The 17,770-nt window shown below is 34.4% G+C and overlaps 2 protein-coding genes across 2 annotated transcripts in view; one reads left to right on the top strand and one right to left on the bottom strand.

The window, feature by feature from the left end:
• Positions 1 to 59: 59 nt before the first annotated feature.
• On the bottom strand, positions 60 to 1,903 carry LOC121409478 (beta-1,3-galactosyltransferase 1-like). Its single transcript, XM_041601399.1, has one exon. It carries the CDS (start codon positions 1,650 to 1,652, stop codon positions 450 to 452), a length of 1,203 nt encoding a protein of 400 aa, XP_041457333.1. The 5' UTR covers positions 1,653 to 1,903; the 3' UTR covers positions 60 to 449.
• A 4,048-nt stretch (positions 1,904 to 5,951) lies between these two features.
• The window catches only part of LOC121408165 (WSC domain-containing protein 2-like), a 73,892-nt gene continuing 62,073 nt past the window's right edge, over positions 5,952 to 17,770 (top strand). The window contains exon 1 of the mRNA XM_041599515.1: positions 5,952 to 6,796. Coding sequence (XP_041455449.1) covers positions 6,331 to 6,796 — 466 coding nt within the window. The 5' untranslated portion in view covers positions 5,952 to 6,330. The remainder of the gene's footprint in view (positions 6,797 to 17,770) is intronic.

Here is a 17,770-nt window from a genome sequence, read left to right as displayed (position 1 = left end):
ATATATATATATTGCAATAAATACGAGCATTTTGGGTATTATCACAGCCTGAACTTTACTAAATTATCATCTAACAAACATACATTTAAAAAAATCTCATGTGTTTACATGATAATAGGCATATCTAAAAAAAAATGTTACAAAAGATAGTTTTTCGAATCTTTAATGAATCCTGATATTATCCAAGATACAACGGCTCATTTAAATTCCTAACAATATATGACAAACATTTAGTGTAAATTTTGCTGAACATGTTTAAAAACTTGAATAATATTCTTGCTCACATTTATTTCAAACGTTTAACTCTTATCTTATGAGGTACCACGGTCCAAATAATAATAAAGTCCCTCCTATAATATGTTACACCTAACGCTGAAATTATTTTATTTCATAAATGCTGAAAGCATTTTTTTGTCGTGTTATGAAATAATATTGTACAAACTTATTCTCTATTCCTTTAATAATTCAGGAACGAAAATTCCTTTAATTTGATTCTTTTTCAGGATGAGTGTCGTGTTAGAAGTTGTTCCGTGTACGAGAACAGTAGGTACGCAATATCTTCTGTAGTCGTTCCATGTACTCTTCATTTCCTTCAGGGATAGTTGAGCCATAAAATACAAGTAATCTTTATCATTTTTTAAACCTCTTCGTTCAGGATGGAGTAAAGGGAAGAGTGTTATCATATCTACCATGTTAATTCCTCGTGCCTTCAAAAGAAATCCACAGTAAACATCATCAGTTGGTGTCCTAGGCAGCAATCCTTTTGAAGCATCATAAAGTCCTCGTACAACATCTTGTGATAGCACGTATCCGGGACCACTCGGATACGTTGGGTATGTATCTTCCGGATACATCTCCTTCGGGACGTAGTTTTTGTATCTCACATTTCGTATTGGCTTACTTGCGATAATAGGATCACCCAAGCAAAGGTTTGAGCGATGCTTCAATGGCAAAGCCCTTAAGTCTTGGACAAGGGTGGCAATGTCCATGACGACATCATCATCCGCCGACATCAAGAACTCACTGTTGTTGCAGAAGGTGGCCGCCCACTTGAAAGCCATGATTAACTTGATGGTGAGGTTGTAGTAATTGTCGGCGAAGTCTGCCTGTAGGATATCTCCGTACAGGTCAGCTTCCCGTCTGATACCTTCGCGGTAGGTGTTGTTCGTAGTAGTACCAAGGATAAAGAACATCCTGGCGGATATGTTATTCCTCTCGATACACCTGACATAGGTTTCTCTGATGATTGCCCTGTGTGATGCGTGAGAAGCTGCTGACTTGATCAAGATCAGAAGTGTAAACTTACCGTTTCCCACCTTGCACTTTTCCACAGGGTTTATCAAAAAGTCATAAATACCATGGGCTATTGGTGTCCAATTATACTTCTCCATCCATCCTCGTGCAGGTGGCTTGTAAATCGTAACATTAGATCGAGCCATTTCTTTTCCATCTGGTCCATCATATCTCCAAATTTTCCCCACTTTTCTAGGTTTGTGTTTTTCGGACGATCGACTCAAGGCAGTAAAGTAGACGACCAAATGAAATATTAACGCCAGAACGCAACATAGTTGAAGAGCCTTCATTATCGTCAGTCGCCTCCACATATTGATAGTACGAGTCCAGTTGTTTAAAGTAATTAATTTCTGGAGCATAAGTTTCTGTGTACTTGTCAACAATTCGACGGGCTTACTCCCTACTTTACGAATTCATCAGATGATTGGGTGCTATAAGTAGACATTCAAAGAAACTTTGTAAACCATTAGAAAAATACTATAAAGACAACCACAAATGTGATAGTCATTTACTATGCTGCAAAAAGTAGTACTCGACACATATCGAGATCAGTTCATTCATAACTTATATGATACCTCTTCTGAGTGATAAACACATGGTAGGCCAACAGAAAATTCCAAAATGGAAAATTATAGTTTTCTGATCTCATGTATAGTCTTGCCGAATATATGCTCGCGCTCATGAAGTTGTAATCGATTTTTTTTAACCAATCAGTGTATTTTTTTTGTACATCTGCTCATATATCAGCAGACGGCGAGCGTATATGAATGGCTATATTAAAATGAATTCGCGGTTAGTGTGTGTGGGTGTGGGTATCCAGAGATGTGCATTGAGTGGATGTGTGTGTGTGCGTGTGGATGGGAGTGTGCATGTTTTTAATAGGAGTAGCCCGTCTAAAATTAGTTTATGTATTTGTATTATTTCTTTACAATTATATCTGATTGAATTGTAACGTCCCTGCTGAACACAATGTTCCACAGTATATTCACAGTGTGTATTTTAATACGTGAACACACTGCACATTTTTCCTTTATCAAATCACCCTTAACAACCATAGCAAAATATGCTATATTTATTTATATAGCGTAAACCATAAACACAGCAAAAATATCGTTTGTCATTTTTAGCATAAATGTATTGTTCAACAGAGAGATTAAAGTTCAATGTGGATTAAAGAGAGTTTAACGCTCATCTTTGAATTTCTTGGTAATATAGAATACATTATAATATTTGGCATATAAAATAATGAAATTAAATTCAACTCCTATATTTCCTTAAACTGCAAATAAAATTATCTTTTCTAAGTCACTCTTGAAATATACTAAATAAATATAGCCAAAAGAATGACAAACTTGTGTTCCTCTATCTGCATGCTATCAAAATAAAATTTATCATTTTTGACATAAAAGTAGTTTTCAACAGAGTGATAAAAGTTCAATGTTGATTAAGAAAACATTATAGACACCCCCATCTTTGCATTTGTTGAAAATATATGAAAAGAAAAAAAACCTAATCCTGATAAAACCATCTTTACTTAAAGTAAACTAAACAGTGAACTTACTGTGCACACACAGTGCTACACTATTGACTATGTTCTTTTCATCAATTTTAAGATAGTTGAAATGCCCCCAGACATCTTCTTCAAATTATCAACTGCGTGGATGTTAGGTAAGTAAGCATATTGAAAAGGACTTAGACAAACGAAGGGGCACATATTTTTTCAGATTTGTTGACAAGAACGAAAATTGTTGATAATGTTTATCTTATGAATATGATGAAGCAGTGACGTAATGAGCAAACAACTAATGTCGAGGGCCATAATATGAATTAAGGAATAAAATATATACAAAGTTGTGAGCGAGCTAAGCGATAAGGGAAAATTTGTACCTTTTAAATACAAAATATGTTTTAAAATCGATTTTACGTACCCTTCAGAAATTTAAATCATATCTCACACTTTTCCCTTTCCTTTTCTCTCCTTTTTTTTCTTTGTTGTGAAACTTTAAAAATAGCTGAATTGCGAATTTTAAGGCGTATTATTTTCTACTGCTAAGATATATTGTATTTTTCATCTTTTTGTGTATGCACATGGTATGTATTTGAAAGTCATTGTAAACTAAATATACAGATATATGCTTGCATTCATGGACTGATATCTTGAATCTTAAATAATGAATCTTGAAGCTTGAATTTTCCGTCTGTGGGAGAACCTATCGTGATTTTCTCGATTAGTATTATATTTGGTAGTGTGGTTATATTTTTATTCGAGAGGATCTCCATCGGGGGAGGATAAAAACTGTATAGCTCTGCGTATTTGCTTTGCTACAATCATGGAAAATGTCTTATGTTATAACTTGAAAGTTTATGTACAACGCCATCTACGTGCTTTTTGAGCAATGTTGTAAATCAACTTGGAATCTGACTAAATTTGGGAAATTACTAGTAAGGCAATTTGTGATATGGTTATGTATCCAATGAATCACCCTTTTGTCTCACTATTTATTAAATCTTGTTATTTAGTTATTGATTTACAGTATTCATTTTTGTTATTTATTTATTTATATATTGCTGTCGTTGAATTACTTGATTTTTTAAAAACAAAGATACGAAGAGACTTTTATTGGTAAATATTGTTAAAGGACTCAACATAGATCTGAAACCATCGATAACAGTCTTTAAAAAAAAGAAATTCTCTTTACTGATTGACCATCTTCATCTTCATGACTCAAAATAATTTTGAACTGATGTCTTTCACTTAAAATATACCAAATCTGTTAATGATGTTTTTTTATCAATATTTAATGAGCTTTAATCTGGGGTTAATTTTTTTTCAAGCAATCTGCTTATATAATGAGAATTCTTCTCTCGCTATAGGGGTTGTGAATGTTACAATAATTTGGCAGTTTCGTTTGGAGTGATACTTTTAGTGCATTCTATCTATGATTCATTAAAAAAAAACAGGATCCGACTGATATGAATGCAGAAGAAAACAATAAACCACACCAAATCAAACCAATAGTATAACCATTATAACCGCCAACCACAGATGGGAATTTGAACACGCCTCTACTATAGCGATAAATACATTAATACAACATAAATACAAAATTAAAATTCAGTCATTCAGAAATTTATCATAATATATTAATCAATTGAATAATAATGATGACAATGATGATGATAAAATTAACAATTATAATGATAATGATAATAATAATATTAATAATAATGATGGTAACAATAATGATAAAAACAATAACAATAATATGAAGATTATTGAATCATTAATAAAAGCAATCTTAATAAGAATATTTACTGGGCTTGGGGCATTTGACTCACAAAAGTTCTACGAAAAGGAATAAATAAGGAGAAACGGAGAGGAAAGTGAAACGGACGAATATAACTTAATTTATCAAGACTAAGTAAAAAAAACACAAAATCCGCTTTTTATTGGAAAGATAATTCCAATTTTTTAATCGAAATTTGGCCATCTAAGCCATGTTGTACCTTTAAAGTTTGTGGCATTTTTGGCAGTTGATATTAATAATTATTATAAAAACGATTTTGATGATAGCCTTTGTATTTCATTCTAGATTGAATGGTTAAAGTTTACTGTCTTTGTTTGACAATTTATCATCAAATATTGGTTAATTATTATTGGAACGTGATTCATACCAGACCAAAGTTCATTCCGAAATTTAGCAGTTCTACATTTTCAGTTTGGCTTAGCTTATTTAATCTATTTGCAATAAAGTCACCTTCTTAACCCGGATAATGTTTGCCGTCTAGCATAAAAGAGGATGTCAACATGCATGAGTGGGGAAATTCTCTTTTGGTCTCAAATTCATCTTACATGCTCAAAGGAAAGGTTTATACAGTACAAGGGCGCTCGTAGGTCCCCCTTTATTGTAAGTAATAGGAATAATCTATACAAAGGATTAAATAGAACAGAATCGAATTCACTGGATATGGTTCAGGGCGTTGTTCACGTATTGTCACTTGATCGTTTGAAGGTGTTAGGAACAGATTTTTTCACCATGTAAAAGGAACTTCTTCTTTTCTCATCAACAAGTATTATTATATAGATTTACTTGAGATATCAGTGGTGGTTTAGTTGGTAAATAAGTGTTTGAGAAATGCTCTCGTCACATCGATGTCATAGTTATTTACATTGAAAGTCTACATCAAACACAGGAAAATCGGAGAGGAAAAAAATAATTTATAAAACAAGCAAGGCTTAAGTATAATAGCATTAATTACAATTATCAGCGTTTAAAATAATATACATTGTTTATAAAGCATCATTCATAAATAATTTATCTCGCCTCCTATTATCAATAGCCTTGCATGAGTTTGTTTTATATCTTGCTCTGGTGGAAAATAGCTTTTTTCATGGTGGAGGGGTTGAGTAAATATGCAAGATGTTGCAAAATTATTGGCGAATTTGATTATTTTTTTTTGTAATTGATAGCAGATACAAAGTGTGGGTTTTGTACATTGTGTGGATCAACGGCAGGACATTCAATCACGGCAGCATTTTTAAGACGCGAAGCCCTTTGACAAAAGAATGGTTGGTCGAGAGAAGAATAGATAGCTAAGTCTAATACGGGCAAAGAAACGTATAAGATGAAAAGAAGAGACTTGTGCGTGAGTGTTTGTGTACGAGTGCGAGAGTGAGGGGTAGAGCGTGCGTGTACAGCAGCTGTGCGAATACAACTGGCCATATGCGTGTTGTGGTTAGTCCATCTGAAGATGCCAACTCATTTTTCTTGTGAGTGGCGGCTCGCAATATTCGTCCGCATACGACGCATTCAGATAGGATATTAATATCGGGATATTTCCGAAGCAGCATCGGATGTTCTATTGTTATGAAGTGATCATAGATATCAGCTCTGAACGACCTGGAGTAATCTTGCTATAATTTCATATATATTTGGGAGATTCTATTCCCTTATTCACTCACTTATGTTTGAAAGGAGTCTGGATTACAGGTAGCGGTGGGTGAGCCGAATCGCCGAGGCGGTGATTGTTTTCATCATGCCTCTCCATGCATCCAACACGCGATCATCATCTTCCAGCAGTACTTCGACTCGACTATCATCCAGGACTTCCCCGTATGGATTCCCGCGCTTTCCTCGTCTCCGCCGTCACCCGGTTACCGTCATCCGGACGGCCCTCCTCATCATTTTCATCGCGCTTCCAGCTTATGTATTCCTAGTACTTAACGCACCCGGCAACGGCATCGATGTCGATGGCGGGAATATCCAGTACGTGGTCGCTAGAGACTCGATCATGCCAGAGAGACCTCCCGAGGCACCAATGCATGTGCATGTTAGGGATTCAAATCCTGACATAAGGGTAATACAGGGGGGTAACATTGAACAAGGGGTAATAAGGCGGGAAGCTTTACAGGTGGAGCAAGCTAGAGACCAAAGCGCATTTGTCACCGAAAAGAAAGATAAGAGATTACTAAGGAAATGGAGAATGTACGATTGGGTTAATGGTAAGTCAAATACTTAATTTTTCCAATATATTTTTGAATTAACATTGTTACATTCTATCCAAAGCACTCGAAAGAAAAGTTGATTTGGAATTTTTAACCAAATTGACCTATTTGAACGTCATTTTTGTTGACCACTTTGTAATGTATGGTATTATATTGTTTTTTAATTAACTATAACACTTTGAGGAAACTTTAATGTCCTTAGAAAAAAGAGGATTTGCAGACAGAGTAGGATTAAATCCGCATACATGTATAACTATCCCTTAATCAATGTGGACACCATGAAGTTGGTTTACATGATTCTGGTGGTTCTTAGGTAAAGAATCAATACCAAGCTCATTGCATTAGTAATGAGCAATTCGATAAAAACATGTATATTAATAGAGAATCCACAGTTAGATCTTGAGCACGAATTTACAAAATAATGATATGGGTCTTTTGCACGAATATTACAATGATTCTGCGACATAATGCACCGACTGTGGTAAAGATGGGTTCAATTGATAGGAGATTTTGTACACGTCGTTAACGTACCCTTAAATGCTAATGATACGATGAAGCGACAATATATTTGATTACGTAACATGTGCATCTGTCGTCTGTGTGTCAACATAGCTTTCATTGGCTTGATAAATATTTGCAGCGTGGCGTTACCCAGTGTCTGCATACATATATGAAACGTAACTGAAATAATAAAACTAGCAATTGCAATAACTTATATATACTCAATGCGAATTCAAAGTTAGGGTAATCGTAACCACAGCAATCATCATTTACAATGATGCATAAAAATATTCAACGCAAGAAAGTAATAAGGCGAAGGGGTATCATGATAGCATGTTTGAAATGAGTGAGCAAGTGGATTATTTGATTAGGGAGTTTAATTAATGGTAATCTCAGAGTTTTAAGTTCAACTTCGACGAATTTCATCGACACATCTTTCACATCATAAGGCTAAGATGCCTTTCCATAAATTATCTTCTATTTCCCATGATTACACGTTTACCAAATTAATCTGTGTGCGTCTGTGCGTTTAGCCGTCTCCATATTCGTTTCAATCTGACGATTATTTGCGTTTCGAATCCACTGAATCCCATACTCTCTTTAAAATGATCGGTAAAATGAAAAATGTGTGTCGAACCGAAATGGACTATCATCATCATCATCATCCTACTAGTTGGTAAGGATATACCTGAATTTACTAGACCATTTATTTGCAGTCGCACACATTCAACGACTAATTGGCTATTAAGATCAATCCCTTAATAAGAGTATATTTTGGAAGAAGTGTCTTTATGATACCGATGAAAATTGAGTCAATATCTAGCAGACAAATAAAAATACAGCAGACAAAGAAACAAACAGATATTAAACAAAAACTAGTTACAATTACAAACAAAACAGAGAGCGACACATCCAGGCCTGACCACTACGATCTCTTTTATATTCCCCACAATAAAAACATTGGTCGGTGCTACAAATGAGGGAGGGGGCAGGGGGTCACCGATGTTTTTTTTTCTTACGATCAGCCAAAATACAATGATGTTTTCATTCGATTGGAGGGGGGATAATAAGGGTCAAACGTTAAAATTAAGAAGTAATGAAAAGTGTATGGTGTATTCGAATTCTAGTTCATAAAGTCCTCTACAAATAAAAGGCCCTAATGCCACACTTGTGCCTTCAGTGAAGATATATAACTCTCTTTATAATCACAATATGACAAAAAAAGAGAAATTTCTTGCAGAAGAACGATATAAAATGACAATTCATGATTTTATTTTTTTCACGCGGTGAATATAATTGAACAGGAATTGATTTATATTAAGAAACAAACATGTGTGTCTTACCTCCACTAGATTAGATAATCATGAATTATTATACCTGAATATAATATTTGCAATGGATTTACAAACAGACTAACACTATAGGAACATAAAATACCATGTATGCCAAGCAGAAAACTGACTCGAAAAAGAACCACAGGGATTTTATGTGGTGTATACGTAGTTATGTTATTATTTGGTGCACGGTTGCATGTACATGTATAATGTAAACCAGAAATTAATTTCCTTACAAAATTTTGTATCGTCTGAAATAAACTTATGACTTTAAAGGCCGGGGAAGGAAACAAACCGAATAAAGAAGTATAATTCTAGGAAGAAAGGCTTGATGAGAGAGATTACTCTGTAAAGTACTGTAATACATTGTACGTGCGAGTCGTATTATTCAGAGAAAATTAATACATCCTGTGAGTCTACAATGGGAAAGATAAAGTGCTAACTACCAGTACAATGATCGGTCAAGGAAAGTTTGCGAAAGACGAGTGTTTTATGTACATATTTATGGCATATAAGTCGTAAAGATAATTTATGTATAATATAATAATTATGATAATAATAATAATGATAAAATATGTCGATTTATACAGGGCATACTCAACTGCGCTTTGATACTTGGTATCATTATCGTTACCACGGCTGTAGCTAAACCGCCATATTGATAGGCGCTAAAGTCAAGGAAAGTGTTCAAGGAGTAAATCCTACCGGGTACCTTTTCACCTCACCTGGGTCGAGTGCAGCACAATGTTGATAAATTTCTTGCCGAAGCTGGGAATTTACGCCATGGCTGGGACTCGAAAAATATGACAAGCCTTCCTAGGTCATTTTGCCCACGTAAATTTTGACAAGCAAAAAAAATGTCGTCACTCGTCTATGAACGACATATTCCCACTAAAAATGTATGCTGTGACTTTTAGGGTGCACATTAATGTAAGAACGGCATACTTACATTAAAAAATCGATTATGGCTATCAAAAGGTGGGGGCACGGACCGGAAGAGTCCCCCTCAGATCTGCCACTGAACAAAATATTAATTCATCCCATTGATATGATCTTTGTATTTATTGAAAACGAAAAAAAAATATATGTGCAACTGCAAACAATATATCCTTTGCAACTTGACAAAAATAATATGAACCAAAAGTACAGATATCAAAACGAGTTGAAAGTACTCATGTACATAATATTTATCATAACCAGTATTCGGAAGCGTTGGAATGATATTTTCATACAAAATAAACTTTTAAAATTTACTTCATTTAAATATGTCAGAGTAATTGAGGGAAATTCGGATTAGCAAAAATGGTAATGAGGAACAAACAAAATTCAGTGCATCGATGGGGATCGGGGCGTGAAAACTGCTGCTCTTAAATTTTCACAGTGTTAGCTGTTTTTTTTTTGGTTAAATCATAGTTGTATTTTCAGTATTACACTTTTCAGTTATTATTATTTTATATCTGCCCGATTTTATAGACCTGGTTGATTGCTAGACTAATCATCGGTTTCGAAATTATCGGGGTATTTTTACTCGGTGGGTTCGCCGCCATTACATCATGATACAATCCCCTCAATTTGTTTTTACCTCGTCACACCTCTGAAATACCACACAAACATTGTATAAACTTTGTACCGAGCGAAATATGCAATGCCGTACCCCAAATCATTGTCAAATTTTCGATTAAAAAAAAGAAAAGTAGATTAATGTACGAGGATTACACTGTTATAATTTCCGTTGATTTTGCAACATCTTAAAAAATCTCGAGTTGTATGAACAGGGGCCCGTTGCAGAAAGAGTTGCGTTTAAACGCAAGCCAAAAAATCAATCGCAAGTCCCAAATGCGCGCTGTTGATTGGTTGAAAATCAAGTTGCGCGTGATTTTTAGAGTTGCGATTGATTGCAACTCTTTCTGCAACGGGCCCCAGACCACATTATCATATAAATTCCGACTATTTCATTGATTATGCACCAATTGATCATAATGTTTAAGATAAACATGAATTGTGGAAAGATAAAGATATAGTCTGATCATTGTGATATTTCTTTTTATCTTTAGAAATTTTATTGATTATAAACTATTGGTGTTGGGGGCTTTTTGATATACCTTGGATTGTAAATAGCCTGAATGAAGGGAAAAAGAAAGAGGGTGACTGCGAACGGGTGCGGCTTCATAAAGCACAGACAACGATTGCATGTAATGACAGTTCATGCCATTCCCAAGATAGCATATGAGCTCGAAACTTTGTTTTTATCTTTATCTCGGTTGAGCGTAAGTTTGATTATATCACTTAGTATGATCAGTCATTAGATGACCAAATCATCAATTATGGTTAAGAGCCCAGCCTTGGAAGTGGAATAATAACATAGACTTAATAACAAAGGCATAAGGCGTTGTGCATGTGTACAAAAGTTATCACCATCGTCTAAATGTTTATTACGTAATAATGAATGCAAAGATCCTATATCCCCTTCGTTCATGCGTTGATCACCAAACAGGGGCGGATCGGAATTTCATGTTGGGGGGGGTACCGGGGCAAAGTGGTTTATTTATTTTTTCGGCAAAAATATAAATTACAAAAAGAAAAGAGGGAAAGTTTATCACTCTCAAATATGTCATAATTTTCTTTAGAAAGATTCAACTTTTGGCATTAAAGGGGTGGGGTATACCCCATACCACGCCTGCATCAAGTAAAAAACTCAACGTAAAAGGATATAGAAGCAACCATGGCCCCTTAATGGACACGATGGATAGGAGTAAGTCATATGATCCTTCATGAGGGTCAATACGTAGCTATTTTTTAATTACCTTAATGATTTAACTACTAATAGCCATCGATAGTTGTATTTTTTAGTACAAGGCCAAATTTAGGGTTTATTCCAGGCGTATAAGACGATACATGATATATTTTTCAAATCTATGTATGTATATTATTTTTCATTTTAGAAACCAGAGTATCGCAAATTAACATTTACACTTCGGAAAAATAAATCCAATAAAAAATAAATCAAACAAAGCCCTAACGGGATTCTGATCCATAAAATGAACTATCGATCCGACAGCTCAATTATTTTAGAAATAAGGAATTTTCCAAACTTTTCACTCAAATATGAATATGATTTTATAGAGTTTTTGAAGTTTTATTTTTCTTCAAGACGTGGTGGCTTGTTCATGATAGTGTCTCTATTGGCCTGCCATACAATTACAGATTATTAATATTCAAAATAGGAAATTTTCAAAATATGAATTTAGACGGATAAAATGAATGCTTTGTTAGCCTCAGTAACAAATACATTTTGGAGAAATAGAACGGGGAAAACACGATACAGATGGGTTTGAAAGTCTACATCGTAATATCATGCCTGTAAACAGATCGTCAATTTGTCTTTAATCCTCGGAATTTGATCATATTTACCCTACCTTAATGGCTTTATGACTGTACATTTTGAATATCAAATTCAAATGTTTTATTTTCTTCTCATTACACGTTCACTTAACAAATAGGAGAAAAACATGGAGCCTGCTAGATCATGTAGATAGATGATAGATAATTGATATTTATCAGAACTTTTCGCATATGGCAGTTATACAAACTGAAATCGATGTGAATTAAACTATTAAAAGCAGGTGCATATACACTTCACCGATTTAGTCTATACCATTGATCTAATACGATTAAACTATCAAAACTACATGCATACGTCTTTACATATTGCCAGGATTCAGAGAGGTGTCGAGAAAGAGAAAGATAAGGAATTGGATCAAAGTGAAAGAAGAAGTCCACCCCAACAAAAAACTGGTTTGAATAGAAATAGAAAAATCAAACAAGCATAATACTGAAAATTTCATCAATTTCGGATGTAAAATAAGAAAGTTATAACATTTTAAAGTTTCCCTTAATTTCTCAAAACAGTTATGAAAATTATGCACATCCTATTTGGTATGCAAATGAGGGGACCGATGACACCACCCAGTCACTATTTCTTTTGTATTTTATTATATGAATTATGAAATATTTTTATTTTCTCGTCATTGTCATGTGAAGCAAAGCTTCATTCCTCCTTGAACACGTGCAATTTCATTATTTAAACATTTTGTGGTTCCAGCAAGGGGTTCCCTATTGTCAAATTCGAAAAATTGAAATATTGTATAATTCAAATAAAAAACAACAGAAATAATAAGTGAATGACATCATCGACTCTCTCATTTGCATATCACTGAATTGAGCGTAGAACCGTTTTGTGAAAAAATAAGCGAAACTTTAAAATGTCATATCTTTTTTTATTTTACATCCGATTTTGATGAAGTTTTAAGCGTTACTCATGTTTGATTTTTATGTATTTATTCAAATCAACTTTTTCGGGGCTTGGGCTTGACCTTGAAAGGAGCTGGACTTGAGGTTGGTGTCTAGGAAGACTCGCCCCCTTTAAATATTAGAGCGTACAGACAACATCTGCTATACACGCATTATATTGAAAACCATGCTCCCCGCTGAATATCTAAAAATACACTTGCAAGATTAATCGAGTAAACAATTTCAACAAGGCAGATCTGCATCGTTCTGAAACACCTGGAAATATTTCGTTTATTTTTTTCATATTCACTTTTTGGTAATACATTTTTGTTCAAGCAGATTTTATTAATGGCTACTTTACTTGCCTCCTATCGTACTGGTTTCATGCAGGTAGAGTTTCTATGGTGTTTATGATTATGTATATTTATTGAAGGAAAGGATTCCTATGATATATGTTTTACATATATCCATCATATTTAAGCGTAGTTGTATTTGTAAAAACCCATGTGAAGAAGAATATAGAAGAGGACTTTTGAAGATGAAAGAGGATATCATGAAGTCACGGACTATCAAATTTTAGCATAATATTATATTCTTTATAGATGAATAAGTTCACAATGAGCTTATGATTTACCCTTTCTTTTCATTTGAAAAAAAATGAAAAATTATTAATGATATTGCCAAAAATATACTTCATTTGTTTTACATAAAATACTGTAATTTTTTAAGAGTTAATTTAAAGAATTTTAAAGACAAGGCTCTAATAACACAGCAAAGACAACCAGAGCACATGATAATGGTTTGTTGTATGCTTTTATTGTATCATGATGGAAGTTCCTTTAATCATCTTATTTGTCTGAGATTCAAATCTATTTTTATGCTGAATGTTGGTTAACCACTATACAAAAGCCTGTCAACGTCATGAATGTGTGACAAAAAAATATGCAAATTGAATTTACACAAAATTAATGTTTCCTTACTTCTCTTTAAGAAGCCAGTGACGTCATTTCATAATACATGTAGGTACATAGGGAAAATCAATTACAGGGTTTGAACCCGTCAAATCTCACAAAAGGTGCATTGGTGGCCTTTTCACTGAAACATTACCATATTAAACATTCTCGGGAGAGTGCGTAGACACCGTCCGTCTAGTGACGTTCGCCGAGATGACCCACCAACAAATTCTGACATGTAGGATATTACAAGTTGTCCAGGTAACTTTCATCATGAGTTTACTATTCATTGTTGTTTGCCAAAGCAATATTTTTTTTAGAGAAATATAGATGCTAAATACATGTACACAAAATACTTCATACTGAAGAGGACATAAATCTGTGCTATCAAATGACATTCGAAAGCTGAATTCTCCTGCCAGCATTTTAGACAAAAGTTCAATATCAAATATACAAGTATAGAGTTAAACTTATTTTTAGGTCCTTATAGCATGATATTCTGTGATAGGTGGGCATCAGTCAAAGTTTTGAAATACTAATAAAACAACTTTATAGATAAATTTGTGGAATAATTGGAATCGATATCATAATCTTTCGCAAGAAAAGGCATAAAATGAGAGGAAGTAGATTTTTTGTTAAGGCATTCAATTGCGGAAAGAAATGACTTACATTACCTACAGTATTTCAACGTTTTTTTTTATATACTGTACATGTTAAAAAATTCGGGGTGAAATATAGTGTTAAGATTTATTACTGATAGATCTCGCTTCATTATACAATGAAATTCACAGGGATATCCAATGCATTTTTGTTGCAATTTTCGCACTTCCGTTGATTCTCAGCGTGTCTTATGATTTAATATCCAACATGATTTATGAATCACAGGAATACATTATACCCTGCGGTATTGAAGCTAATTTAATAGTCGCACTGAGGAATAACTTCGAGAGAAAGAAGCCTTTGAAATTAAGATGAATGGTGACACTCAACCAGCATACACTGCAAAAGTAGTGACGTTAAAATTAAGTTTACTGTATGCTAAAGACCACACAGAGTAATTACATCAGTGTCGATTTCTGTGGTGTTAGTTCGACACAATTCTTACACCCCGTCTTACACATTATATTTGGTACCTTAACACTATAACTCCATTCAGGGAGTTCCCTGGTGTAATTGGACACCCTTGAAGATGTGGTCTTCTCAGAGCGCCGACTATCATGACTATATATGGTTGTTCTTAACGCAGTAGAGTTTAAAGTTTTAGCTAAACGTATTGAGAAATAAAGCAAACTATAGCTGAAAACAGAGTAACACTCAAATACTTAATCACGAACATGGAAAGCAAAGGCAGGCACGTATTATGCATGTTTGTTATACAAAGGAAATAACAACAGCAACAACAATAAAAGCTCATCAAAGACAAAAATAACCTTGTTGCTTATGTGTTATTAGCTGAACAAATGGTCATATTCTACTGAAAATAATATTCACAAACAAACACTTGGCAATTATTGTGTTGTATTTCGTATTATCCGTTAGTTATGTTACAAGTTTTGCGGAACCTGGGGGCTGGGGGTTCCGCCCGCCCTCGCACTTTTTATTTCCAGAAAACGTGTATATAAACGTGAAAATTATTCCATGTGATTGTGATATTTTTTGCTTGGTCGCGGCCCGCCACCATTTACAAAAGCGTTCCGCAGCTTCTGTGTTACCATGGTAACACAGAGGCTGAGGAAAACTTCTGCCTACATGAAAAATCAATCACTTATGATGTCAAAACTTCACAATAAATATGGAATATCAACCATGTCTGTCAGCGTTACAAGCTATAAGGTTCTAGAATTAATCTACACTTCATCGCGTGTCTGACGTGTCTGAGCTGTCAAAGTTAGGGATCAGATTCGCAACATGAGCTGGAAATTTTGTCATAATTACAGAATCATCATGTGTTCGCTTTCCCCGCCGGGAATTACTCATTTCATTACACTTTATTCCGTTTTGTATCACATCTGTTAATGTTCTAATCCTACGAAAGCGTATAGCAGATCCCCTTCTGCAGTGGCGTATACAGGAACGGCGCGTGCTATGTGACCTCTCCCTTTTTGGCGGGGGGGGGGGGGTATGAAGGGGCGGGAAAACACATAACGAAATAAAGAAAACAATAAAAAGTTCATTGTTGCGAGAAACCAGATTATACACAGGCCTCAGAAATGAGAGGTGCGATTTAAGTGCTTGCCCCCAGTGCCCAGCGTCAGATATTGAAAGATGAGGAAACTATACGTAAAGCGATATTCTCAGATACACCACTGTATTATGTACACAATATTTTGAACTTAAAGGACAAGTCCACTCCTAACAAAAAGTTGATTTGAATAACAAAAAATCCAACAAGCATAACACTGAAAATTTCTTCGAAATCAGTTGTAAAATAAGAGAGTAATGACATTCTAAAGTTTTGCTTAATTTCACAAAACAGTTAGTCGGTATAATGCAAATGAGGAGACTGATATTTCTTTTGAATTTTATTATATGAAATACGAAATATAATAATTTTCATCAATTGATTCCTCCCTGAACCTGTGAAATTAGTATTGTCTAATACTATATGGTTCAGTCAAGGTGGTCTTTATTGTCAAATTATGCTGCATATAGGCTACTGTAGAGCGGTTATAGAGACTTCTGACAAAGTAAGTATTAAGCGCTTTATAAGCAAGTAAAATTAAGTATAATTATTATATGTAAAAAATGAAATAGTGTTTAATTCAAACAATATAAAACAAAAGAAATAGTGAGTGAAGGACATCATCGACTGTCTCATTTGCATGTCATTCAATTGTGCATATCACTGTTTTGTGAAAAATGAGTGAAACTTTAAAATGTGATAACTTTCTTATTTTACATCGGATTTTGATGAAATTTTCAGCGTTAAGCTAGTTTGATATTTCTCTGTTTATTCAAATCAACATTTTTTTCTGGGATGGACTTGACCTTTAAACCATATATAGATACTTTAATAATGAAAATGTTCTTGATGTTGTCAAGAACATGTAAGAGAAGAGGTGAATTGTAGAATCAAATTTTGTTCAACAAACTTTTTACAACCTAAGCGAAGAGCAGTACATTATTTGGGCTTTTGTTTGTTTGTATTTATTTCCATATAGAAATGAAATATATACATGCTCAATTTAACATAACGTACAGATCATGGAGGATGGCCCATTTCAGCGGGATTAATAAAATACCACTGTTCTTCCATGGGGTCTTTTGAAATTGGATAGATGAGAAAGGGTATAAGAAAGTCTTTAATACCCTCGTGAAAATGTCCTGGGGTCCGTTTCAGTAAACTTGTTATAACAAATTTGCAAAAACAGTTAAAAGCTGCTGAAATCCTTTCAATCTGATTGGCTTATAGTATAACTTTGTGATAGAAATTTCCCATTCTGAAACGGGGCCCCGGTCGTCAAATCAGAGTAAACTTTTTTGAAAGCAAAAGCGCCTGTAAAATGATCAAAAATTCATCAAGACAGTAGAGCGGTAGTTTGATGTAGTACTTTTACGCCTGAACAGCACGAGGTGCAAAGCAAGACACCATTCAGACTATCGCCTTTTCTTTCCTGTCCACACCTCTCCGTCTTTAAATATTCATCAAACGATGAGAAATGAATTATTTCCGGAAACACTTCTATCTCGTCTTGGGATCAAGTATGATTGAAGATGAAATAATCACGTGATGTAGCATCTTACTTTATCACATAGTCTCTTTCATGTCTCAGACACTGTCAGAGTGTGACTTTTGATCTCCTCATCCACGTATTCATCCATGCGATAGTCTTTATCCGACTTGATCTACGAATCACTTCCGAAATATCTATTCATTCCTCGCCTCTTTGCTC

The sequence above is a fragment of the Lytechinus variegatus genome, chromosome 2, assembly GCF_018143015.1.
Source record: "Lytechinus variegatus isolate NC3 chromosome 2, Lvar_3.0, whole genome shotgun sequence".
NCBI classification, from domain to species: domain Eukaryota; kingdom Metazoa; phylum Echinodermata; class Echinoidea; order Temnopleuroida; family Toxopneustidae; genus Lytechinus; species Lytechinus variegatus.
This window is presented reverse-complemented; position numbering and strand designations above follow the sequence as displayed.

What these genes read in the sequence shown, in the direction of transcription:
- LOC121409478 (XM_041601399.1), bottom strand. Translation starts at nt 1,652, where the DNA reads ATGCTCCAGAAATTAATTACTTTAAACAACTGGACTCGTACTATCAAT.